We start from the raw sequence: 26,507 nt of genomic DNA, 5'->3' as shown, positions 1-26,507 counted from the left end.
GAGAAAAGCACACGTTATATTAATTGGCCGCGCTCTTACGTTCACTAATTTGAAACTCGTAAACAACGCGAGATACGGAAAGAGATACTCTTGTTTATGAACTTCTTCTGAACTCTCTACAGTACAACAGAATCTCCATTATATGAATTAATTGAGCGACAAAAGTGTTGATACGAGAGAAATTTCATGCAAAATTCCGCACACTCTTAGTATTAAGCTTTCGATTGTGCCACATATTTGATCAATTCTCGATACTGTTTGCATGCATTTTGGCAACGTTATATCATAACATAATAATAATTATTATTATTATTAACGTATAATTTACTATGTCATATCTAATCAATTTAAGGTAATATTGTATCACGGATATTAAATTACTACGATGATATTAAACTAGAATTACAATATTCTCCAACTGATGTTTGAATTATTATTATTACTATTAAGATATAACGTACCGTGCGAATTTTACTACAGCGAATCACGATAAATGGATTTCATCTGGTCGAAAAGAGTAAACACTTCGCATGTTAATATACGGCATCGTAATTGGAAATACATAATTCATATAATCAAGATCCTGCCGAACTTTCATCGCGAATGGACCATTCGGAACAATTCACCTCCGGCAGATTTATTTTTAATTTTTTCAAACGAAGAGCACCACGTTTTCCCATCGACAACGCGCAAACGATCTCAACGCTGTGGCCCCGTTCCAGCCTCAAACTGCGTATTATACCCCTGAAAGAACATCCCACGGGTACCTTCGGATCCTCAGCGGGTATTCCAACAGTTAAAGTACTGTAAAGTACTGTTCGGTTATACCCCTGAAAGAACATCCCACGGGTACCTTCGGATCCTCAGCGGGTATTCCAACAGTTAAAGCGGACACTCGCGGAGCACCCCGTAGGATAATGGAACTGTTTCGCTAAAGGATCGCACAATGCACCGGAATAATTGTGATTACTACCATTCGGAAGGGACAAAGCGATAATCGTAAAAAGAAGTTTATTTATTCGGCGGAAAATCGTGGCACAGTTCCATCATTGTTCCACGGCAGTTCCCTTTCTTCCCGTTCCCTTTCCGATAACTTTCCATACGCCCGGCTGAATAACACCCATCCCGCGATCCCGATTTAATTGAAACCCGTATAATCGAATCGTTTTTCGTCCCTGCGAGCCCGCAGCAATAAGATCGCGTTTTGTCCGTCGTAACGAACCGCCGGGACAACAGGCTCTTTCACGTGAATCAATTTGTCGCCACGTACCGTTCGCCGCGATTCCAACGTCCCGCGTGTCCGCCATTACGCCCGTAAAAGACCCGCGTATTAACGGCGTTCGTTCCGATCGGTTAGCGAAAATGCAGAAACGTTTTTGTTCCGGTTACGATGCCCGAGAGATCCGATGGGTTACACTCGACGCTTGTTCAGCCGCGGAATACTCGTAGACGCGAATTTCGAGGAGTATGAAATTCGCGAAGCGGATCTAACGCGACGCACTCGTTGCAACGCTACGAGGATATAAATATCGTTCATCGAACGGGAACGAGGGAAATAAAAATTCCATACCGTTTTTAGTTTCATTCCAGACAATCTTGGGAACCCTGAAAAAGTCTGAAAACCGTGAAACGTCCGAAATCTCTCCGCCTACCCGAGCAAAATACCGTGCGTTACATCATACCTCTTTCAAAGCCATGAAACTTTCGCGCACAACAATTTTTCAAGCGCGGCATAATTTAGGAGTTATTCAGCCGTGCGAGTTACGTAGTTCACCCTGTACGTTACAAGTGATGGATCGTAATAGCGTGTATGAAAATGCTTCTTGGTCACGATAAAAATAGGAGAATTCGACCTCGAGCGACTGGCAGGTTAAAAATATTCGAAAATCCACGAACACCGACATCTCGACAAAATTCGTTCTTCCTGATATTAGCAGAAAATAGTGCGTTCGAGATTTAATCAATGCCGAACCACGCGAATTTCAAATTCTTCCTTACTTTCGTACTTATTCCTTTCCCACACTTGCAAAGTCGTAATAGACAATGGTGAATGAATCGAGTAGAAATTTAACGAAAGTAACGATGCGTGAATTTACGAGTGCTCTCTATATTGCAACATAAGTAGATTGCGATTAAAAATTGGCTTTGTGCGGCATTATCGACAAAACTTATCGTTTGATAAATTTTATTAGTTAGATAAGTTTATCGCTCATATACGAGATAGGTATTCCAACAATTTCTTTAACACGTTGACTGCCGCGCGCATTTTACGTGGATTACCCATGGCGTCAACATGAATATTTTATTACGCGATGCATATTATGTTGAAATATTATTTACAAAAGATAACGTGAGTTGTATAATCGCGTTTAATGTATTTTTCGTGGCGGAGGTCACCGGTGAACCCGAGGCGCTGTAGACCATTTTTGCCATTATCAATTGTTTGAAAAGCAACTCGAAAAAATATTTTAATTCCCGATTTTAGAATGAAGTTAACGATGTATTTAGCGAATTGTTCCGATGACGAAGATTGCGTTTCATCGAGCAGTTACGTACAGAAAAACGTCGTCACGAATTTAAAAAGAAACCTGGAAGTGTGCGAAATGTAAGGCGATTTTGCAAAGTGTGCTATGAAAATAATTCAAATCAGCTAGGAAGAATGAGAGCAAAGAATTGCACTAAAAAAGTGGCGACATATTGTGCCGATTGTTTTGGTTCACCTTTTCTTTGTATAAATAAAATTATTTTTGCATGTTCTGTATGGCATTAATTTCTTCGAACCATTATAGTAACAATGGTACTATTTAAAAATTTATCAGTATCGATATTTACTCTAATTATGTATTTTTACTAATGGTCGCGTTGCCGGTCACCGGTGGCCCCCTCGGCACTGTAGCAAAGTCGAGTGCCGGTCACCGGTGACCCCCATGGCAGTCAACGTGTTAAAACCTCCCAGTCATGGTAAAACTCAATAGCGAAGTAAACTCTACATCCCAGCGGTGTGTGGGCGATCCCTTCCCCCGGTGTTCTGTCTTTTGTCACCAGTCTTCTGAAGACGACTTTTGACCCGCGAGGTCCTAAACAAACTAGTTCTAACTATTCGTCCGTTCAATAAAGATCTACACAGTTTTCCCAAATTTTTCCACTCGCTACTATTCCTTGCGTTATAACCCCTTTAACACTACCGTTACCGCCGTGTAAGTTAAACTCTTTTCCCTTCGTTCCTTTTGCTCCTTCTACATCCCTCTCTCCCGGAAACTCTTATTTCCATCGTTACCACGAGTGCCGCTGAATCGTCGGGAAGTCAAAGTCACAACCCGAACACGCGTTCATTAACTTCCACCTTTTATACCCTTCACCCTCCGCCCTCGCCATGGAGGAAGTTTCTCGTTACAAGAAATTAATCCCGGCCACAAAGAGTTAAGAGTTCGACGATAGGGGACACGTGAAAATTGAGGGAACAAGCTCGTTCTCGCGAGCGGGAAGAGGCACTAACGCTCTGGTTTTCCGGTTCTTCGCGACGAGTGGAGAGGCGACGCGCGCTAACGGAAGTGGAAAAGACGACATGGTTAATTATCCGTACGACGTTTCAAAGGGACATGAAAGAGTTTTATAGTTGACGAGGTTACTTCACAACTCGTTTAACGAGCTCTCGAGTACGTACCACGCACGGCATTAAGCCGTGGAAAGTTTTGCGCGAATGCGATTATGTGTAGGATAAACACGAAGGAGTAAAAAGGATGGACGAAAATCCGGTGCAGCTTGGAACCGCACGAACGGGATTAGCGAGAGGCTGAAGGCCCGAATCGATTCGATTTCACCTCGTTTCGCGTCGCGACGTTAGCAATCGTTATTGTAATCGGGAATGAGCTCGAGTTGCTAGAGATTAACCTGGCTTAAATGTGAACGCAGGGTCTTCGAGACTCGGATTTATTATGTGTAACGAACGTATCTGGTAGATTTGTAACCAATATACATACCTGTCACGTGAAAATCGGGATAAATATTTTGCACTTCTTAAATCTTCTTGGACCCGGGTAAAGAAAATATTTGGCACTGTACTCGAATAAGTAGTATACTCGATTATATAAGATGCCCCATTTGAAGTTCCCACTCGATTATTTCCTGAACTATAACTCGTTTCAAAAAATGTTTCCGAGACGAGTATATAATCTTTATAAATTTTTAGATGTGTTTCTGAAATTTTATGGTGACCTCAGCAGATAGTTCAGTGACCTATAATATTTCTGTAGGGACACATCCCAGATGCGAAAAACGAAGGTTCCTTGTAAATATTTTCGGCTCCTTCGGGACATCGAGGGTCCCGGGGGATCAATGGGGGCCTGGTTTATGTCTTTACGACCAGGGCCCCATAACTCGCGAATCACCTCGACGAAAAATAATAAAATAATGAGCGGCGAGAAAGAGTCAATTCGTTTACGCCTCTCCAAAGACACGGATCTTTCCCGAAAAGTTAGCCTTCCGTTTTCCGCATCTGGTCCCCCGTATATAATAAAGTCCTGCTAAGAAAACGTAGTGCTCTTTTCACTCGATCCCTCTCGTTCTCCACCTTCACTTAGATCTTTGAAAGCATCGAAGCGTATATCCAATCGGTAAAATAGATATCACCGATCAATGTATTCGCCAAGATGATGGAATAGTGCTACTATAATGCGATATTATAGATTAAACGAGGAGTTATGTTACAGGTTAAAGTCGCTGTAAGACAAAAATTAGACCAGCATTCGTTCCATACTACTTCTCCTAGGGCACAAGCAGTTCACGATGCAAACTCTCGAGGATGTCGATGTTATCGAGATTGTTAAAGGACTTGCAGTTTCTCATTTCTGGACTGTTTGTTACCCGGGTCAGGAAAGTGAAATAGTAATCTTGCAATTGTTATAATCAGATTAACGTTAGAAAATGAGGAAAGTTAGTTTATGTGCTTTTGTACTTATCTAGAAGATTAATTGTATTTTTCATTTCCAAGAAATTCTGCAGTGATTTATTTTTTAGCACTTTGTATCTCGATCTAAACTACCATGCTCGGCCATTCGCTTCGTTATATCAGCCCCGTGTCGCTGCTATCAAACTCGCATTAATCGACCCCGAACTCGTACGATTATACTTGTTAATTACGCGATATGTCACTCTTAAATCGTTACGTTCGAGCTGCTGGAATCTACGTATTTCCAGATAAATATTAAGTAGAATAATTTCGGGAAATTTCACTTGGAAGATAACGTGAAAATCGAATTTATTTTTCTAAGTTAAATCTAAAAGTATGTCTTTTATGCCTTGATGCGCAGAAGTATCAAACTATTCGTGGTAATTATTCGTACTGTAAAAATTCCTTCGAAGAGCACAAACCAGTGAAAACGAAGCCGAGGATAATGAATGCAAAATAATCAGAGAAAGAGCAACAAGACGCGAAAGTTCACGTCATTTAAATCCAAAAGTTCCCAAATTCAACGTGTCGTCTGCCGCGTAAACCTGCTTCGTTTAATGAAAGACGATTTAATAAACATCAACCGTGCAGCTGGATCCCACTGCTTTGCAATGCAACTCGGTAGTTCAAAAGTTGCATCCCAAAATCCGCAATATTATCATGCAAAGCGAACCTCAACATAGAACTACTTACATACAACTAACCGAAACGCTGGTACCAATTATCCTGAACACATTTCTGCACCATTGCTCCAACATGCTCGAGATGCTTATTTGTCATAAAATATAATTTAATTCCAAATTTACATTCTACGTCGATTTTGTAAATTCCTGCATCAATTCGCACATTCATAGATTTGCAACTAAATTCATTCTTGGGTATTATATCGAATAATTAAAAAATCGTTTATCAGAGCATTATTCTCTATCAAAAATGAAGTTTATGGAACATCGATTCTATAACTTTTGTACCAATATCGTTGTTTTACAGGTAACAAGAGCACCAATTTTTGATATTTTGAAACACGATTTTTTGAGTGAATTCCTTTCAAAGAGCTGTTTCAAAAATTTCAAAATCGGTCCACAGAACCGATACTGTATTCGAAAATTCGTTGGCATTAGCTTGTTTGATACTCACGGTATATATTAGATAAACGAAGGCTGCCCTAACTGCGAGAGATATGCCATGATTAATTGAAATAGCGGTACATAATCCCTGGCGAGTAAATCGACAAATCGAGTATTGAATTTCAATACACTATTAGTGCCCGTGAACGATGCATGATACGGAATGCACGAATGCCTACAGTAATATGTAATAGCATATACGAATGTTATTCCTCCAGAATTAACATTCAACACCAGCCATGGAACTATCGTTAAATTCTGTCCCATCGTCAGTCGTATTTAACCGTGTTAAAGAAAAATTTCTACGATACGATACCATTTCATCGGACACGCGTTAGAGACAAATACACGAGGCTCATACAAGTTCAATATGGAAACACGCGAGTCGGTGTACGAGTGAGAACTAATCCCATTTCGAGATAAATAGCGAACTCGTGCAGCGAAAATGATGTGACAGGAGCTTCAAGGATAGAAGCATGATTTTCGTTATGTATATATATATATATATTTTTATTCTCTCTTTTTCTCGTTGATCGAGAAGGTATTGGCCTTCTGCAATCACCAGCTTTGACAAATTTGGAATAATTAAAAGAAAAAGACGATTTCACGGTCGACATAATAGCAAAGTCACGTGTCAATGATTTCATTAAAATCTGATTCGAGGAAACGATATTTCAGGCGCATAAAATCAACACTTACGACGGTCCTGTGTAGTGAAAATGATGTGACAGAACCTTTAAGGATATAAGCATAATTTTTGCTATATATATATATTTTTCTTATTTCCTTTTCTTCCCGTTGATCGAGAATGTATTGGCCTTCTGCAGCCACTATCTTCCACAAATATGGAATAATTAAAAGAAAAAGACGGTTTCACAGTCGACATAATAGCAAAGTCACGTGTAAATGATTTCATTAAAATCTGACTCGAGGAAACGATATTTCACGCGCATAAAACTGACACTTACGATGGTTCCGTGGAGCGCGTTGCACAATATCGCAAATAGAGCATTTATTTAAGGTCCTGTTTCGTAATAATTCAGAGCGCGTTTTAATCCAGCGTTGCTCGCGCGAGAGCCGCATAAATCTCGACCTGGGCGCGTTTTATCGAGTAACGACCACGGAGAATCTGAAAATTCCGCGGCTTTGTTCACGCGTGTCGTCCCGTGAAGCGTCCCGACGACCATTCGTTATATCGCCCATGTCGAATTCGCGTCCGCTCCGCGCTTTAACGCTCGGCTCCAACTCGCCGCGCCCAGCCGCGAGTTTTTCTCATCTTGATCGCGACTCTCGCGAGATCTTCCGATTTTCTTGTCCAAATTTCGATCACTATGGCACGCCCAATGTCGCGACTAATGTCGAGTTTTTTATTCCGAAAAATAGCGACAAGGTTAGTCACAATAGGTGACATCTTTACTGCTAGATAACGCTGATTGAAATATTAGAAAATATAGACAGGGTGGTGGTATGATTGTTTGCGAACAATTTATTGCACGAGTATCGAAGCGAAGTGGGTAATATGATTTCCGAATGACTGGAGTTGTTGCTGCGTTCGATATATGGTTGACCTGTATTACTAGAAGATCATATAATTCGCGGTTAAGTCTCACGGAGAATTAATAATGACAAGATCGACGTGAAAAGGTAGTTTGACGATGTAAAATATGCCGATTAAATTGAACCATTGGATTCTTGGTAACCACGAATCGATTTTCCGCGAAAATCACGCCTCGACATTGTAGCAACTGGCTAGCGTAGGTCGTAAATTTGAAAAGAGCATTTATGACATCCGGTTGCCAATTCCGCTTTACGACGAGCGAGGGCAGAACCTGTACGCCAATTGTGCTATTTCCGCAGTTAAGTAAAACGTGATTTATAGCGGAAAGTTAGCAAGCAGCTCGAGTGAAAGATTTGTAATGACGGTCTTCGCAATACCAAGTGCATCGAAGCAACTGCATTTTCCTCAACTCGGAGGAAAAATGGAATAAACAAATTAAACTTTCTATCTGTGAATCGTAAAATCCCAGTACGCGAATTCTTACATACGAAAAATTAAAACTAAGGAAAAGGTAGTGCGAATGTTCTCGGAGGAAAAGTCGAATAAACAAATTAAACTTTCGATCTGTGAATCGCAAAATCCCAGTACGCGAATTCTTACGTACGAAAAATTAAAACTAAGGAAAAGGTAGTGCGAATGTTCTCGGAGGAAAAGTCGAATAAACAAATTAAACTTTCGATCTGTGAATCGCAAAATCCCAGTACGCGAATTCTTACATACGAAAAATTAAAACTAAGGAAAAGGTAGTGCGAATGTTCTCGGAGGAAAAGTCGAATAAACAAATTAAACTTTCGATCTGTGAATCGCAAAATCCCAGTACGCGAATTCTTACGTACGAAAAATTAAAATTAAGGAAAAGGTAGTACGAAAAGGTAGTGGTGAAACTAACGAAAGTAAAAATTTATCAACTTCCTTTACACCGTTTTATTATTTATAATAATATCGTTTCACGAACAACTCTTTAAGAAAGAAAATAACATTTTCCCTGGAATTTTCCGATTCGTCAATTTCCAGATGAATTTCCACTATACTTCCGAGAAATTTACGTTATTCTCAAATGTAAAATTGAAACACACTCGTTGTTCCTATATCGATTAACGCTCTTTGATTGATCATTCGTCAAGTATATATATTAAGAGGTAAAAGAAGTACGTCGTACATCGTTGATAGATTCGGCTAGTCTCTCTAACTTCCCTAGCTCCACTAGTTCCCCCAGAAAATCCACTTTCAGGGAATTCTCGTTTCTCATACTTGCAGGCTAAGAATACGAAAGAGGATGTCGAGGGTCAGTCATTCAATTTGCATATACGTTTTCTCTTTCACAGGCCTGCCGAGGGACGAGGGTGGACAATGGCGTACAAATGTATTATGAGACGGACGCCATGGCTACCTTCAGTCTGCCTTCCTACGCGGACATTATGGTCGCATACTCTACTTATGACGGTAGGTCTCGTGTATTAGACGTTCTGCTCATATTTTTGACACACCCTATACACATACGCGGAATCATTGACGGACTACATCCGCGAACCAGTGACAAATCCACGATAGTTCCAAGAAATATTACGTCCAACTTCATGTTAGAACAGGTAGCAAATTACGAAAGTGGTCTGATGGTAAGTTTCTGGCATCATGCATATTATAAATTAAAAAATAATAACAACTGCGATAAAGCTGCACACTCATAATCAGTCTAATTCAATTCTTTGCTGTCTTGCGAAAAATTCTTCTACTTCATAATACATTTCACGGTACTTTATTGGTAAGATAGCAAATAATTGTGAGAATGATGAGCGAATGACATTTATTAATGAGGATTCGATAGCTGATGTGTTTCTGCGTGGAACAATGCGTCAGGGTCCTCTAGCGGCCATTTATTCTTTATTATCTCGGGTCACTGAACACGAGGCGTCGATCAGATGCCTAATTTAGGAAATTAGAGCTTAGGATTTGGCTGACATTGGGCCGCAGGAGATCAGGGCCAGGTCATATGAGTTAGCTTGGAGCAACTTTTCCCTACCATAAACCGAGAGTGAGGGCCTCACTTTGAAGGAGGAGTCTGCTCTATCACCGACTTTGGTGAGGCGGAAGTTCCTCCTACTTTTGGGGTCGTTCATTCACGGACCGAAGGCACTTGCCTTTTGAACGGGCTTAAAAGCCCGTGTCTAGAGGTCAAGCTAGGAGTTGGAGTAGAGTCGAGAGTTAGTCGAATTAGAGTAGAGAGTAGAGATCGAGAAAGTAGAGGCTAGAGTTAGTTCGGGTTTAGTCTAAAGTAAGAGCATAGATCAGTCGGAGTTACAGAAAGCGAACGTGCTGATAGAGTGTTCCAGTGCGAGGGTTAGGTCGTCAGCTAGGAGCTGGTAGAGTGCAGTGTGCCAGGAACCAGTCTCAGTTCCATCACTCGACCATACTCACTCACACTCACACTGTATGGAAGATCGTGGATGTTGTTTGCAAGAGGACCAAGTGGAAGGATCACATATGCCAGGGAAAGTCTAGGTATATTCTTAAATATTAAGAATTAGTACGAAAGGGAATGAATGCGAGAGCAGTTCTAAGTTAAGGTCCTGAGAGCGAGGGAGTCCTGAGAGTACCGTGAGTGATAGAGTTTGTATTATCTCCTAGTTGAAATAAAGCTATTATTGTCATCAAAAAAACATCATCACACTCACACTGTATGGGAAATCGTGGATGGTGTTTGCAAGAGGACCGAGTGGAAGGATCACATATGCCAAGGAAAGTCTAGGTATATTCTTAAATGTTAAGAATTAGTACGAAAGGGAATGAATGCGAGAGCAGTTCTGAGTTAAGGTCCTGAGAGCGAGGGAGTCCTGAGAGTACCGTGAGTGATAGAATTTGTATTATCTCCTAGTTGAAATAAAGCTATTATTGTCATCAAAGAAACATCATCACACTCACACTGTATGGGAAATCGTGGATAGTGTTTGCAAGAGGACCGAGTGGAAGGATCACATATGCCAGGAAAAGTCTGGGTATATTCTTAAATATTAAGAATTGGAACGAAAGGGGATGAATGCGAGAGCAGTTCTAAGTTAAAGTCCTCAGAGTGAGGGAGTCCTGAGAGTACCGTGAGTGATGGAGTTTGTGTTATCTTTTAGTCCAAATAAAGCTATTATCGTCATTAAAGAAGCAACATTGCTTCCCGGACCTCTGTACCTCTATTCACAGGAGATTAAATCGGGATAATCCCTCCAGTATTAACGAATGCAATGCATCGCGAAGCAGACGATAAAATCGCTTCTTTCGAATTTTTCTCACGTACTACTTTTACAATTACCGACATATTTCACCTCCCTCTAAAAAAAAATCTTCTAAATTCGTCCGCGCGTGCGCGAACAAACTCCTTATTTCGCCAGACGTACATACGACGATGCTCGAGCAAGATAGGCACTCGACGGAGACGAAGTGCGTTCGTTTCCTCCGCAGGTTGTCGAGAATGTCCTCTCGGATTCGCGTTTCAACGGGTGTTTGGCCCCTAGATGGGGGCGACAACGTGCGTGTGCGATTCGCGCTCCTGTGCACTCTTGTCGAGCCTTCATTTGCAAGTCAATGGCGGGAAAGAATAGGAGGACTATAAATTTCAGGATAGGCTTTCGTTGTTATGCTCGTCGCTGTTTGTACACGCTGCTCGTAGATACGTTAGCGTTGGATAATTCGAAATTGACGAACAGTAGCTGTGATACTGGATCAATCGAATGTCGACGATTGATTTTATCGATCGTGGTGAATGTATGCGGGTGGTGGTATTTTGCTGGATGAATGGGAAGAAAATAGATGGTATCTTGGATGAAAAGAATATCGTGGGTTCTCTATCTACGTAAAATTATCTGATCTAAATAATCGAAGCTATCACGTGTCGAGATATCATTGTATGAATGGTCATTTACTATGTCTGTTACTATACCGTGAAAACTGTTTTGGAAGATACATCTGGTTGTCTATCTATCACAACACTGCCAGAAATGGAAAAATATTTTCCTTATGACACCAATCATGTCGATTATGATCAGTCCGATTGTAATCTGCGACAAATAGGCGAATAAAATATTTCGAGAGTGGTAGAGACTCTTGACAGGAAATTTTTTAGTAGAGAGGAAATTTTAGAAAGTTTGGATAATTAAGAGGATGATTCCTTTTGGAATTTTATTTTCTCGTGTATCCTACGCAGACTAACGGGGCGACGGAAATTTTGGGTCATGCTTCTCAGGGCAGTGTTCGTTATAACTTTAAATAGGAAGAATAGGAGTACCAGGTTCGTAGACTCGGCACACCTTTTTAAAAGCAGCAGATCCATAAATCTAGGTGGTCAGTCACGTCTGAATGAATAAAATATGAACTACGAGTCGTTGCGGTTAGGTCTGTCAGGAAGATATCTCCTTTAATTAATCATACTCGGAGAAAACCGGAAGATAATAAATAAATACGGAACGGCGAAATAATCTTTACGAGGGGAGAGGGAATTTATTGGATTACCGCAAGAAAGATAGAAACGCGAGGTAATTAAATGAAACTATTCTCGTACCTTCGATAAATTCTTCCGCTCTTATTATGAAATTTTCGAAATTGGGTTAATCATATTTATTCCGCAGAGATATCAGAGTAATTCAAATCGAATTAATTAAGAATTAAAAACTGTTATCTTTTAAATTACCTCGCCGAAGGTAATTCAAACGGAGAGAGTAAAGAAACGGAACGATGAAGGTAATCTCGGAGATTTTCCTTAAAAAGTAATTTCCTTAAAGAGGAATTCTTCGTGTAATTCTCGTCTTCAATTTTGCGAAAATTGTTTCCTGCAAATATTCCTGAGGAGACCGACTGCAAGGGCTGTGATATTGCTCTAACTCTGCCCAAGAGATATTACTTTTCCTGTTCGTTTGTTACCTTCCTCGTGCAATAATTCGAATATGCGAAAAAAGCAAAGCGGCAGCCAAAATTCCTCTTTGGAGTAAAATTCTCCATTATTATGCTATTGAAGTCAAATTGTCGTATTTCGGAGTGAAATTTTAGCAAAAATATAAATCCTACGCGGAATTATTACGTATATTAAACCAATTCTTCGGGTGAAAAAGGAACTCGACCCGACTAGGTAAATTTAATCGCTCGTGAAAAGGCTACTGATTAACACTTTTGCCAGAAGAATTGTCACAGACTTCCATAGAATTCTCATAAACACCTGCATTAACGTTTTTCAACCGGCTTATTCGCCAATTTTTGTTTCCAAACACGTTTCTTTAAAGACGTCTCGAATATTTCAATTCAAAAAATCCCCTGAACGCCGGATTATTTAACAAAAATCGGTCAGAAATTCCCACATTTATTCTATTTCCGATTCAACAAACCGTCGCGATGCTCAACGATTCTTCGTGATCAAACCTACGATTCGAATGTACGTGTACAAATAATCCTGCATAATCCCAAGGAATAAAATAAGATCACGATGGAATAAAATTTTACATAAAATCGGAAGATTTTACGCTCGTATATTTCTCCCCTGGAAACTTCCCTAAATCGCGAACACGGAACTTCGCAGCGCGACGACGAGAACGAGAAACAAATAAATAGGGGAGAAAGCGCAGGAGGAAAGTTGCGAGGGATGAAAACTCGACTTTAAAAAACGCGAGAGTACTTTGGTTCGAAAGCTGGAAGCATGGAAGATCGTAACGCGAAACGACACGCGGGGCCGCTTCGAAATTGGCGGAAAATCTGCAATCAATGGGGGAAGAGAATTAGCAATAATTTCGCTTATCCTCGTCTTCCGTAGCACGTCTAGATAGGCGGGCCGATAATATCAGTTTATCCGATTTGGCCTATCTAGATTTAAACGGCAGGTCGTAGCGACGCGTGGCTGACCTACAATCATGGCAGCCAGTCATTTGGAATATTAGACCGAGGGAGTGGCGATCTATCGACATCCCGGATAGCTCAATCGGTTAGGGCAATCGTCCGACAAACGGAGGATCCGGCTTTGAAAACGGGCGCAGAAAATCAATCGAATCGCTCTTTTCTCCCATCCGACGCTGTGGCGGCCACTCTGTACACCTGCTGTACGCTGCAATTCTTCGGCCAAATGCGACGACTCGGAAGCGAAGGGTTTACCGATCCATAATTCACCCCGTTGCCGTCTTTCGACTAAAAACGCTTATAAATTCAGCGACGCCTTCCGTTCCGTGAAATATAACCATCACGCGTTTTAATATTCAAGCGTAAGGGGTGTTTTCGCGGGAGATCGCTCGGGGCATAAAATTAACCCGTTCTCGTGCAGCGCCACCTATATACACCGATATATCACGCAATTTTTTCATCTCCCGTTCTCCCATGCACGTACATCCACGTAGTATATCACGCGGAATCCTTTTCGAGGCTCAAAAATATCGCTGCCGGCGAGCAGTGATCTAAACCGGTCGAACCGTACCCAGCCATCAACGTGCATAACCGCAGCCCCTAATTCTTCGCGGATGCTCGGCAACAAAGAACAAACGGAATATTTTATGCCGCTGTCCGCGCCAATGTTCTTCGTCCGCTGTAATTTATCAGCGGCAAACGTAATAAGCCCGCGGACGCAAATTGCACGCGCGAATTATTACGTTAATCGCGCGTAACCCGCTTCGAGCGTGACAAATACATGCGCGCGCACACGCGATATTTCGTGGGCACAAAGCGTCTTTGTTCGCTGTTTATCGCCGCCGTGTCGCATAAATAATTTTCGCCTGGTCCTTGCCGTAAGCCGCTTACTTTTCGACTCACATTTCTCACCGATGCGACGAAGGAATGGGATTTCGTGATAGCCGGTCACGACGGCAGACGAGCCGAGCGTGACGCCTCGCCGACAGCTGCATTTTTCCCATCGATCGGGCCCCTCCCGGGTAATTAACCGGTCTCTGTTAAATATCATTAACGCGACGCAATGACCCGCAACGTTCTCGATAGCGATCCAGGGATTCGGAATAGGCTAGCCGCAGTTGAAGCCATTATACCACTGCCGGGAGGGTACACCGATCGTGTATGGTCTGAAATATTTTCTCCGTTCCTCGGCGTCGCGTCGTGAATAACTCGCAAGATCCGGATTAGACTTTTTCAACGCGATCGACGGTTTTGGAACAGATTAATAGTTGGAAGGAAAAGAGTGCTATGGCGATTTAAGGTCCCCCGGTGGCTCAACAGATTTATCTACAGTGCATACCTGCCGAGAGCGGGGATAAAGATTTACGATAGTTTCTGAATTCTTTCCGAAATTCCTCGAGACTCAGCTAAAATTTTTTTCATAGCTCGAATTTATCCGTCCCTGAGTTTAAATCGAGTTTCATCGATTGACGTAAATTACTCGAAGCCAAGGCCTCAGCTTTATAACTTTCCATCCTGTAAAATGAGTCGAGGCATATCTTTCATACTTATGGATGAAATTATGCTCTTATTTCGTAACGAAAGACAGATGATTCTTTGACAAGCGAAGGCAGAGGTATAGAAACGTATCGAGGGAATCGTTTCGATATACCTCTTGTTATTCTTGTTCCTCCAATTATTATTTCCATCCGTTATCGACGGACCGATAAGGTATGCCTGGTTATATCGTTCTATCAGAGACGATTTTCATTTTCTCCCTGACGCGTTGAAAGCACCGAACGTGCGTTATAAATTCTTGCCAGACGTATCCTCAACGCGAGATTCTGAATTTTATAATGTCGCGAGCGAGGAGGATCTCGTTATTAAATCGCTTCACCTTGCACAAATACAATTCCGAATCGCTGCGAAATACCTAAACGAAGAGGAAAACAGGCAGCCGATAATGGCTGTACCCGGCTACGAAAATAACTTTGTCACGCGGAGATACATTTATCTAAATATCCGACTTTTCCGAGCAATCGGGTTGCTTCGGATCGCTTTTCCCTAGCGATCGGAAGTTTGGAATCAGTCGATCGATGGAATTTTCTTGCCGAGAAAAATGGCCGTGTATAGGAGAAGGGTCCTGTAATTTATCGTCGGGAAAGAGAGCGAGCAGTCGTGGATGGGTGCGTGCTGGGAACATAATTTAATTAAGCCGGGAAATTTGTTGCGTGGAAATTAATTGATAGCTCGACGTTCGACAATGCCGGCTAATTATCGCCACGGGAGTGTGTAATTAAATGGGCGGACCGATTAAAATTTCGTCCCAGGACGAAAATTGTCGATACAGTGTCTCGATGCTCGATTATAGCCGTAGCAGTTTCTTCGAAGCGACAGACAGAGAGCGGATAGAGCAACAATCCATAACAGAAGCGATACTGTCACGATTGTTCGTGGACACAGGCGATACGACAGATTTATTGTCCCGGCCAGAGCGTCGGAGATATCATTGACTCGTGTCACTAGCCGAGCATCGATCTCCTCGGCCGCGTCATCGAATTGACAGAGTAAAATATTGAGTTGCGCGACATTTCGGATCGTTAGCCGGTTGATTTGCGTCACGTGTTAAACAAATGGACCCGATTGACGGGAAAACGGACAGCTATACGGTGAAAATTAGTCGCGAGTCATCGTGCGCCAGGATTTTATGCGGTCGATGATGGACTGAAAATCGGTCTATTTGTTCCTTGCACGGTAAACACGGCTGGCAGTGCATGTCGGTAATTAGCTTGTAGGTTTTGAATTCGTAGAAAGTTTGTCGACTTGGATAGAGGAAATATACAACGTTCGTCAAACGTAGGTTAATTTCGATGAATAAATCGACAGCGTGTAAATACGTAAATACAATTACCAATTTCAGAATTTTTCTACGTTCTTTTTATTCCGATAGACGCGAACGAGAATGAGTATAAACGAGTTAGAAACTCGATCGATAGGAGGACAAATAAATTTGTCTCGAACAACCGAATGCTCGCTTCAGGGCACTCGATAAATTCCAAAAAATGAAATAATCGCACCGAGTCAAGGATCAATTTCAATCAGCGTTCATAAACGAATAATTCCTCGTTTCGCCACTGTTCAGAAATCCCTGCAACTTAAACACTTGAATATTATCGGCGATTAATTTCTCGCGTCCGCGTTCATAAACGACAACACCTCTCGTAAAAACATTTATAAAATAAATAACTCTCTCGGCCGAACAATTTGAATCGTAGCAAACGAGATCGTGCATGAAAACGAAACGAAACGTGTGGCTGACGTAAAACCGTGGCGGGAAAAAGTTCGCTGTCGCAAAAATGACACGCATCACTCAGCGAATGTACATTTAAAATAACGTCTTCGATATCCATGCCACAGCGCGAGCCTCTACGTGGTATAGTGTATCGGTGTGTACGCGTGTTTTCGTTCTGCAAGCAGGATAACGACCAATCGGATCGTTAACGAAATTATTTGATAACATTGCCAGGCTTTCCTGTGACAAAGAACCGTGATTGTCCCGTGTATATTGAATGAGGCGAAAACGCGTGGCCAGCCAGAGCGTGCAGCCTGTTTGCGTATAACATTTTCCAGCTTCGTATTTTACCCCCAATGGCGGCGTGTTCGCACGCGAGAAGCGTCCAGCTGCTTTCGGAATAACCCCGACACGGGGTAAATCAACGTCGTTACATATTCCACGGGCAGTAGAAATCGTTCGTTAGGGCGCGGGGAAAAATTGCGCGATCGTTATCGATGTCGGGATTACGCGAACAAATGCGAAATAATATCGAAATAACATCGAAATAATATGGAAATAATATCGAGATAATACTGAACTAATACGTAACTAATATCGACGAAGCGTCGCCGTGTTTCACGATTACTCGTTACAACGATCGGGCATGGTGTAATATGAGGTCCACGGTTTAATGGGACGTTACTTCCATTTCCAGTCGAATTTTCAGCCCGAGCTGCTTGCACTGAATTACGATCGTACGCCGGCGAGTTACAGCGAGATTTATTTCAGGGTCGCGATATGATATCCCTTTCGATGATGCTCACCTGTAAATCTATCGGATCGGGCTATTCCTGCGCGAATGCGAAGGAGTTTTCGTATCAATTCGAAAGGTATGGTGCCTTCGTTCGATTACTCGTCGTAAGCTCCTGTTTACGTGGAATAATTTCGCGAATAAAATACGTTTCACGAGAAAATAAAACGAAATAAAAATTAAAACAAGTTGATAGATAAATCAACAACCGTATATTTTTCTAGATCTTGTAAGATACCGCAAGTGTTAAACAAATTTACTTATTTCGAACCCTTTGTACCCCCGATTTCAAACAATGCGAAAACTCGTGCATCGTAGGAACCCTACTAGGAACCCTGTAACCCTTTCACTCCTGCAGACGTTGCACGACGTCCATGGATTTCAAAACTGTTAGAACTTAGAAAATTCTTTCTGAACGCTTATATTCTTTCTAACGCACGATATTATATTTTATATATTAAGTTTTTATTAGATTGAAACAAAAATAAAATTTGGTACTCTCTTGGTAACTCAGGAGTGAAAAGGTTAAAATACCTATACTCCACGCATGTACTTCCAAAAATTTCCCGGAACCTCTTCATCCATCTTTACCTCGAAATCAGCAAAGAAGTTTGCGAGATTCTGTGGATTGCGTTCCTCGGGAACGAGAGTTCTTCCTAAGGAAAGAAGGAAATCTACTCATTCAATGCTTACGACTCCCTTTTAAGCCAAGAAATTATCCCCTTTTCATGGTGGGACCGCGAATTTCGAGCCACCGCGTACATCTAGGATCGCGATCTATACACAGGGACGCATGCGCGGTCGTCGCGTGGCCGATTTTTCCAGGCCTTCATCCGCGATCGTCGCGATTTCCGCCATGGCCAGACCGCGTACACATCCTCGACGGCACGCTAAGAGAAGCCGTGCTTCCGTCCTCGACCATTGTGATCGATAACGAGGAACAAAGTGCCCCTCGGCGAGGCGGAAAGCACGGGCGAAGAGTGGCGCGAATAGCGACGAGACGATTCGTGGCATGGAAAAAAGCTCGTCGCGAGGAACTGCTCTGCTTTTAGAGCACGCTCGTACGGCGAGCTTTTTTCGGCGCCTTTTCTTCCATCGTCGGATGGTAAAGAGACACGATTAGACCGGGGCTTCGATTTTTCCGCGTCTCGAGGAGAATCGTTTTACGGAATTGATCCGTCTGCGAGCGATTTATTCGCCGTTTCCGCCGATCGCGTTGGATTTGTCGCGGATTAAGTTTGCAGAAGCGGCTGGATCGAAGGGATTCGATCGTATTACCGAGTCGAATGTTCGAAAAATTTGGATTATACGACAGTCCTCTGTTGCTCGAAATATTTGAGAGAGCTGTTTCAAGTAAGGATATAGATCGGAGCTGGGAATATTCAGTTTTTCGAAGCTTTGGCCCCGTTTCTTTACCACGAGTCTTACACGATACTGTACACCAAGGGTTCAAAGGTACACGATTGGTGGAATGAATGGGTACGGCGAACGAAGAAACTGGAAACGAAGAATCTCAAATGAAGCGGAATAAAAAGGGACATTGATGACACGAATATCATAAGAACAGTCGCGAAGTCGAGTCACTTTCGGAAGGAGAATTTTTAACCTGAAGGTTCAGTGTCAGCTGTAATAATAAAATATATCTTCTTCGTATGGTCGATTGTTCTTGTAGATTCAGGAATATAGGAAAGTGTACTTTTCTAAATTCCTCAATGACAGGTTACGATAATTATGAAAGTCTTCTAACGTAACAGATACTCGAGTCATCTAACAATTCACAGCGCATCGAAATATCGGCAATGAAAAATAGAAATTAACCCTTTGCACTCGAGAGGTGACTCTGAGTGACCATTTAATCAGATTCTAAAGATCGACGTTAATTAATATATCAAATTTAAAATTACCTAACGATGTGTGGAACGTCGAAGAAAAATAATTCTGTCTTAATTTGCATATGATTTCTCATTTACCATTTTAAAAATATCGTCGACTCTATGGCAGAAAGACTTCGAATTACTATTATTCTGTAACGAGAAAGTCGTCGAATGCAAAGGGTTAATAGAAAAACCATACTTAAATTTTAACCATAATTATTTTAAGGCATCTCATCATCCCCGGTTAACGAACTGATACCATATGGAAACAGGGACAACAGAAAGATCCGTGGTAACGTTTTCCCTGCCACGATCGCGTCAATCATCGCGAATATCAAATATCGCGTTCGCGAATACGCGAAAAAGAATGTTCCTTGGAAAATCCGCGCTCCCAGTTCTCGACGGGGTCGTTAGTAGCACGGTGACAGCTCGCATACTGCGGGACGTATACGGGGGTACATAAGTTATGCATTGAAACAGGCGAACAGCAAGTATCTCGCGCTACGAAACCGTTTCTTGCGACGATTACACGAAGGCACAATGCAGACTGTACTCGTTCCTCCGCGTTGCATTAGCGATCTGATGCTAACTTCTTCCTTCCCTTTGTCTCTGCACCTTCCGCCTATTGTTACGCCGCAATTATTTTCTCATTGCCGTGATTCCAACGCCGCGGGAAATATATACGTTATATTTTCACCTAACGCCCGATCCATCATAAGCTCGTGATGAAACGATCGTGTAGATCTAACTCTTCGACCTCCGACACATATACACGTACGTGTATATACGTACCGAGTGAACGCAATGGAAGAATTTAATAGGGAGAAGGCACCACAGCGGAAATTTTTTCCTCGCCATTTTCCTGCAATTTATTTCTTTTACCCGTTCGGACCGGTTCACGTACCAAAACGAGATGCGAAAAATAGACGAATAGGATGAAAAATAAAAAATATATTCTTCGTTCTTCTTCCTTTCCCTTTTTTTTTTTCTTTTTTTCTTTTCTTTTCTTTTCGAGGAACGTGGTTTATGCTATTTTAGTGGAAAGAGTCGGCTATTTCAGCCATTTAAATGCCACCGCGAAAATTCTAACCAGTTAATTTCGCTACTAACGATAATTCGCTCCCCCGTCTCGATGCTACCTGTTTTCGTAGCTGTACACGTGGACCCGCAAGAAATCGAGAAAACCACGAACGAAACTACCGGATTAAACAGTTTTAAACGAGTTTGCACGAGCGCCAGGCCCGTACCTCGGTCCCACATTCGTATCGCAATGGTCCGATTGCGTTTATAAAGACGCCCTATTCTCGCGTGATGGACGGTCCTTGATGAGGTCATTAGTTGCTTTCATGAACCGCGTCCACGTTACCGGTGGCTAAAGATCGGCCTTAATGGCCGGCCAAGTTGCTTTGCACAAGTAACTCGAAGGCCAGTGGCCGATCCGCGAGGGTTCTGCTGCCTGCAATCGTGCATTACGCGTAAATGCACGAGCTCCGCTTAAAAAGCATACTCGCCAGAGATTAATTATACTTTGAATTTTTCATATCCCCTTTCTTTGCCCACTTTCCTTCGTGTCGTACTTGCGATCGTAGTTTCAACAGACGCGACTTATTTATCAGGAAAAAATAATTAAAAACGAATCTCCCATCTTTAAAAAGAATTATGCAATTTAAAAGAAAATATCGCTCGAAAAATTCCATTAATTACGTCGTTACGAGACTCTCGAGGTATTTAGAACCTTCGAAGGATTTAAAATAAAGAATTCGAGTTTACTTCGAGGGAGAGGTGCCTCGAGAACGAGAACCGTTGTCAAAGATTCGAAGGAGAATAAATCCAGACACATCTCTGCGCTCGTCTCTTTTAGAGACTGAAACTCGAATAACATACTCGAATCGAAAGACTGTTTCTTGTAAGTCGCTCCCTCCTCCCACCCGCAACATATCTCATAGAAACGCGCTCCTCGCTTTAATGGAAACGCTTCATCTATGACAAACTCCGTGGTTCCCGCAGATACGAAACGCGCAAAGCGTCGCTCGCTACTCGCGTTCGCCTGAGAATCCATTTCGACGCGTGTACACGCACACGCGACACAGAAACCATCCTGTCCAGAAAGACATTTTGTCCTCTATCTAGGGATCGGTTCGAGTGGATTGGCTAAAATAGCGCTGTTTTACTTCTTAATAAAATACAATAAGCTTATACGTAGATTGACGGCTATGAAACAAGAAGGATTCGCTATGGGCGCGTTCGACTTTGACTTCTTACCGACACACTCTTAGACACTAGCTTAAGAACTCATGGAGACCGTTAAAGACTATGGACTGTTCTGGAGACTGTGGAGATTATAGACTGGAGCTACCCGCGCCCTTGCACCCTTATTTAACCCTTTCGGTACGCAGGAGCTGGCCGAGGTTATACATTCGTGTGATACGAGAAAGTCTTCCACAAGAGTGATGGCACTGGAAGCCGCGAAAACGTGTTTTGCGGTATTCGTAGAAATCTCGAGCGTGATTGACACTAAATTTTTTATTCGAACCGCGACAGTCATCGGTGACGTTTCGTGGATGCCGCCAATAGGCGACGGTAGTATCCACAGAACGTTTCATGGCCGCCGCCATTGAGAGGCAGTAGTACCGAAAGGGTTAAAGCATTCATTCTGTCCTTTTTCCATATCCGGGCTTTCCTTTCCAATCATGCCCCTTTCCCACGCAACCTCGATGGACCATGTACTTCAGTCACTCTGGACGCATCCCTAAACTTTCAGTCGACTCTACCATAAGCATTCTTTGCAGTCAATCCTCTTGTGCACACGGTCATTTTCATTCTAAGCCCAAACACACTTGACATTCTTTCAGGGCCGTACTTATTCCAATCCCACATTTATTCATCGGGGAACTGTTTTTAACGATTAAAAAATCATTTTGCCTTCACTTTTAGGTTTCTACTCGTTCCGAAATCCCGATACCGGATCCTGGTTTATACAAGCTCTCTGCCAGGAGTTGAGTCAACACTGGCGAAGCCGCGATCTACTCGGAATAATGACTTCCGTAGTGAGGCGCGTCGCTATTGACTATCAATCGTTCGCGCCGCAGAACGAGGAGTTCCACCAGAAGAAACAGATTCCGACCATTGTCTCCATGTTGACTCGATTAGTGATCTTCGAGGAAAAAGGGAAAACAGCCTCGACATCGAAGGAATAAAAATGGCCGCGAAATCATCCATGAAACAGCGAAGAATTCGATCCAGGTACCCACAGTGTACTTTTAATTAACAGGATCATAGGTTCTCGTTGTGCAAGTTTAAAGAAGACCTTGGGTCGAGACATATAAATATATATATAATACGCATACACGTATATTAGGGACGGATAACGAAGTGCGCGTATTACTTCATTTGCAGCTGTTCGCGGAGTTTAATGAACGCGATAAATAACTCGCTTTGTCGAGACACGCCGCACGAAATTTCGTTAGCTTTCTAAACAAATTAAAAGTCACTTTACGGCCTTTGTCTACGAACAAACGTGCATTACGTCGGGATGGAGCATCATCACGCGATATATTTTTTATTATTTCACAGTGCCATGGCCCTCCCTAGACGCTCTACGCCGGCTTGCCCTTTGTCATAAACAACCATTCTCACAGACGCGAACGATAAAAATCAAGTTTCCCTACGAGCAGACAAGGAATCCGCGGTGCGAATTTCAAATCTCGCGCCTCGATAATAAAGGCGCCAGTTTCGAATTTCGCGCCAGGATAACAAAGGAGTAAACGCCTCTGTGACGAATTTTAGAGCAACGCAACGAATTGTTCCAGATATTTATGAGTTTGATGTGACAAGCGGCGCGTTAAATTCTTTTTACTTATTATATTAGAATAAGTACGAATACTACACAGAAAGTAAGCACGGCGGCTTATTTAAAAATTTTGACGACTAGTTATAATTATTGAGAAACACAAATAATTGTAATTATGGATATTGATAAACTTGGGACACTGCAGTTTAACTTCTTAAGATGAGAATAAAGCATGCGATGTTCTTACTTTTTATGCAATACTTCATTTTACCCCAAAAATCACAATCTTCATTTAATAATTTAACTCGTTTTCTCATTTAACAAAACGCAATTTTCGAAAACCGAAGACGATGGAGCAATTTCGATTACGGGTTCCTGTTCAGCGAAGTAGACTCTAAGAGAATTACCCAATGGCTAGGACAGATTAGAATTCGTGTTGAACAGTGTAATTCAACGAGGGACATTTTGCGGCAGGAACGATTAGATTTTGACACATCGATGTCCATGAAACTATATTATTATATAACATGAACATCGAGTGTTATCTAAATCCACAACCGTATCATCCATCAAGTAAATATCGATCAGTGGATTCGTTGTGGTAAATTCAACTACGTTGATTCAATTTTCTTTAATTACACGCTTCCTATTACTATTTCTATCTATAGAACCATATTAACACGTTACCAAGTTACTTTACGATTAACGCCATTTGTTCCCCATGCGCGTAAATTCTATCGCGGTCATTAAACCAGAACTGTAATTGGGACTCTAATTATCAGTGTAATTATTATACTGCAAGTTTATAGGTACGCCGGCAAAGGTATCGATTATTAAATCATTAACGAACAGGGAGAAACTATTTCGTATAAAATCCAGCGAACAGGTATTAGCCATGGAAAACCGATGTTGTGAAAAAGACATAAAAATCCTCAAAATCCGGTTAAACATTTGCAAACTTTTAATATAGCTCTTCATAAGGAGCTTCTCTCAATTGCTGTTTATTTATCGCTATGATACCCTTATAAATAGAATACTTTTCCACCGGAACATTCTCATAAATCTTCAATAAAAAGTACATAAACAGCACGTATATCGCAATAACTGGTGGAAAGGAGAGGAACAAACGAGTAAAAGAATATAAAAGACGTGTTGGATTAGACCATGTACAATCAGTAACAAGCGTAACGTAACGTCAGACGACTACGGAACACAAGTTGCTATTGAACCAAGGCAAACTGATGAGCGGGAGGATATTTCCTCGGAAAATACAGAGAAATCACGGAAATAAATACAAAAGCTCCAACGAAAATAGGATTCACCATTTCGATATCAAGCCACCTTTCGATACATTTTTAAATCATTATATTGAATAATAAAATTGAAATTTATCATTTATCATTTACCATTTCAACGTTGTTGAAGTTGATCATCGAACAACATTTTTCGGATAATTTTCATTTACCGAATAATCGATGGGAAATACGAGAACACGCAAAAATATGTGAGAACGAAATAAAATCGAGATAGAGTCAGTGATAATTAATAAGTATTTTCCTGGCACTCGCAAACTAGTCCGGAGGAGTGGGAAAGTCTGATCCGTACGGTTCTTGAACTACTTTCGTATCAAAGGGAAACGGAGTACGTCGCGCAGGAGAGACGCAGACGTCTGTTTGACCGTGCAATGACAATTCGATTCCATTCCCTTCAACCTCGTCTTCTGCCTAGGCTAAGTGGATCCTCCAGGCAAACGGAGCATGGCAGAGCCATGGCTCGTTTGAGGCACGGTTAAAGGGTTTCGTTATGCGGATTACAATTCTCGGCTTGCAGCCCCGGACGAGTAAAGGAACACAATGGACAAAGGGCACCAAGGTGACTGTATTGTCTTAGCAAAATTTAATTCACGCGTGATGTTGACACGTTTTCGCATAAAAAGGACTCCCTCAAGAATCTTGCTTCCACGAATTCCCTCGCGTTTACAAATTTCCAGAAATCCAGAGACTCGTTAGAACCACGATAAATTCAATTTTGGATACGTTTATAAATATCAATTTTGGATACGAGTCGTCTTTAACGACTATTTGATTACAATAGCGTGGTATCGCAGGATGAGTGGGTCGAGCATGTTATCCAGAGTGCGCGCGGAAGGACGAATGACCGTGCGCTAGGATCGTGTGGACGGGATGTTTACGAATGTATCGGATGAAAGTGAAGAGTGTCTCTAGGAATGCGTTTGAGTGTTTGGGCTACGTGACCCGCTGATGGCAAGACTGCAAGGAGTGCGTGGGAAAGTGTGATTGGGAAAGAGAGAGTAGGTACGAAAGAGGATAGAATGTATGGTTTTAAATAGGGATGCAAGGGCGCGAGTAGGCAGTATGTAGAATGTCGTAGTATGGTGTAGTATGTTGGAGTTCGTAGTAGAGTTATTAGAAGAGAGCTGCGAAGAAAGAAGTTAGTTGAAATCGTGTTGTTAGTTATAATCGTGTCGTTAGTTGTGGTCGTAAGAGTTTAGTTGAAATATATATCTATACTCGTAGTCTTTACCGTCACCGCACATTGTATATTATATTTTACGTTTAATAAATAGTAGTTATATTATTTAACAACCACACATGTCTCTATAATAGTTTTCGACATTTCACTCGAGTTAAGGGCTGTACAGGCGAAACGTGTTATTCGATAAACTGTTCGACAGCGGTGCTACTGCACTCGTCAGCAGCGGGATGTTCACCAAACACAATTTCCGGCAAGTGCTCGCTAACCTTTCCCTTCATACGAACATATAGCGTGACCTGGTCTCCATTGTGTCATCGTCTAAGGCCTTGCTAGCAGGCCCCGAACAAAACGTATCTTTCTGTCCTTTTCCTCCGTCACTCTCTCTCCCTCCCTCTCAATCCTGACATCGTCAAAGTTTAAAGACTCTTTGTAAACACCACGTACGAGCCCTTTTGTAAAGCCCTAGTGGGTAAAGCTTGGCCAGCTTGTCGCTAGTTAGATAATACCATTGACGACTCGTGTCACTTGCCGCGAAATGTGCCTAAAAGGACACACCGCTGAACTTCGAAGGCCGCAGGGTGTAAGTTTCCCAATTTCAAACTATGCTGCTGGTCGTCCAGCCATGAATTTAATTAAGACTCTTAGTCTAGTTAGCGAACGACTCGCAGGAAACGAAAGTGAAACTGACCAGATGACTCGGTTCCCGAACTTTCGTCATGGTGGACGTGTCGTCTCGAGACGTTTTGTCTTGGAAATCTCTCATCTTACTACTCGACTCTAACGTCATT

The 26,507-nt window shown here is 42.0% G+C and overlaps 1 protein-coding gene across 1 annotated transcript in view; it reads left to right on the top strand.

The window, feature by feature from the left end:
• LOC108553427 (caspase) overlaps nt 1-23,420 on the top strand; it is a 62,996-nt gene extending 39,576 nt beyond the window's left edge. Inside the window, exons 4-6 of the mRNA XM_017908316.1 lie at nt 8,959-9,076; nt 22,368-22,676; nt 23,007-23,420. Coding sequence (XP_017763805.1) covers nt 8,959-9,076; nt 22,368-22,630 — 381 coding nt within the window. The 3' untranslated portion in view covers nt 22,631-22,676; nt 23,007-23,420. The remainder of the gene's footprint in view (nt 1-8,958; nt 9,077-22,367; nt 22,677-23,006) is intronic.
• Nucleotides 23,421-26,507: the final 3,087 nt, after the last annotated feature.

The sequence above is a fragment of the Eufriesea mexicana genome, unplaced genomic scaffold (assembly GCF_001483705.2).
Source record: "Eufriesea mexicana isolate 0111107269 unplaced genomic scaffold, ASM148370v2 scaffold22, whole genome shotgun sequence".
In the NCBI taxonomy this organism is placed as follows: domain Eukaryota; kingdom Metazoa; phylum Arthropoda; class Insecta; order Hymenoptera; family Apidae; genus Eufriesea; species Eufriesea mexicana.
Note: the sequence above shows the minus strand (reverse complement) of the source record. Positions and strands in the feature narration are given on the sequence as shown.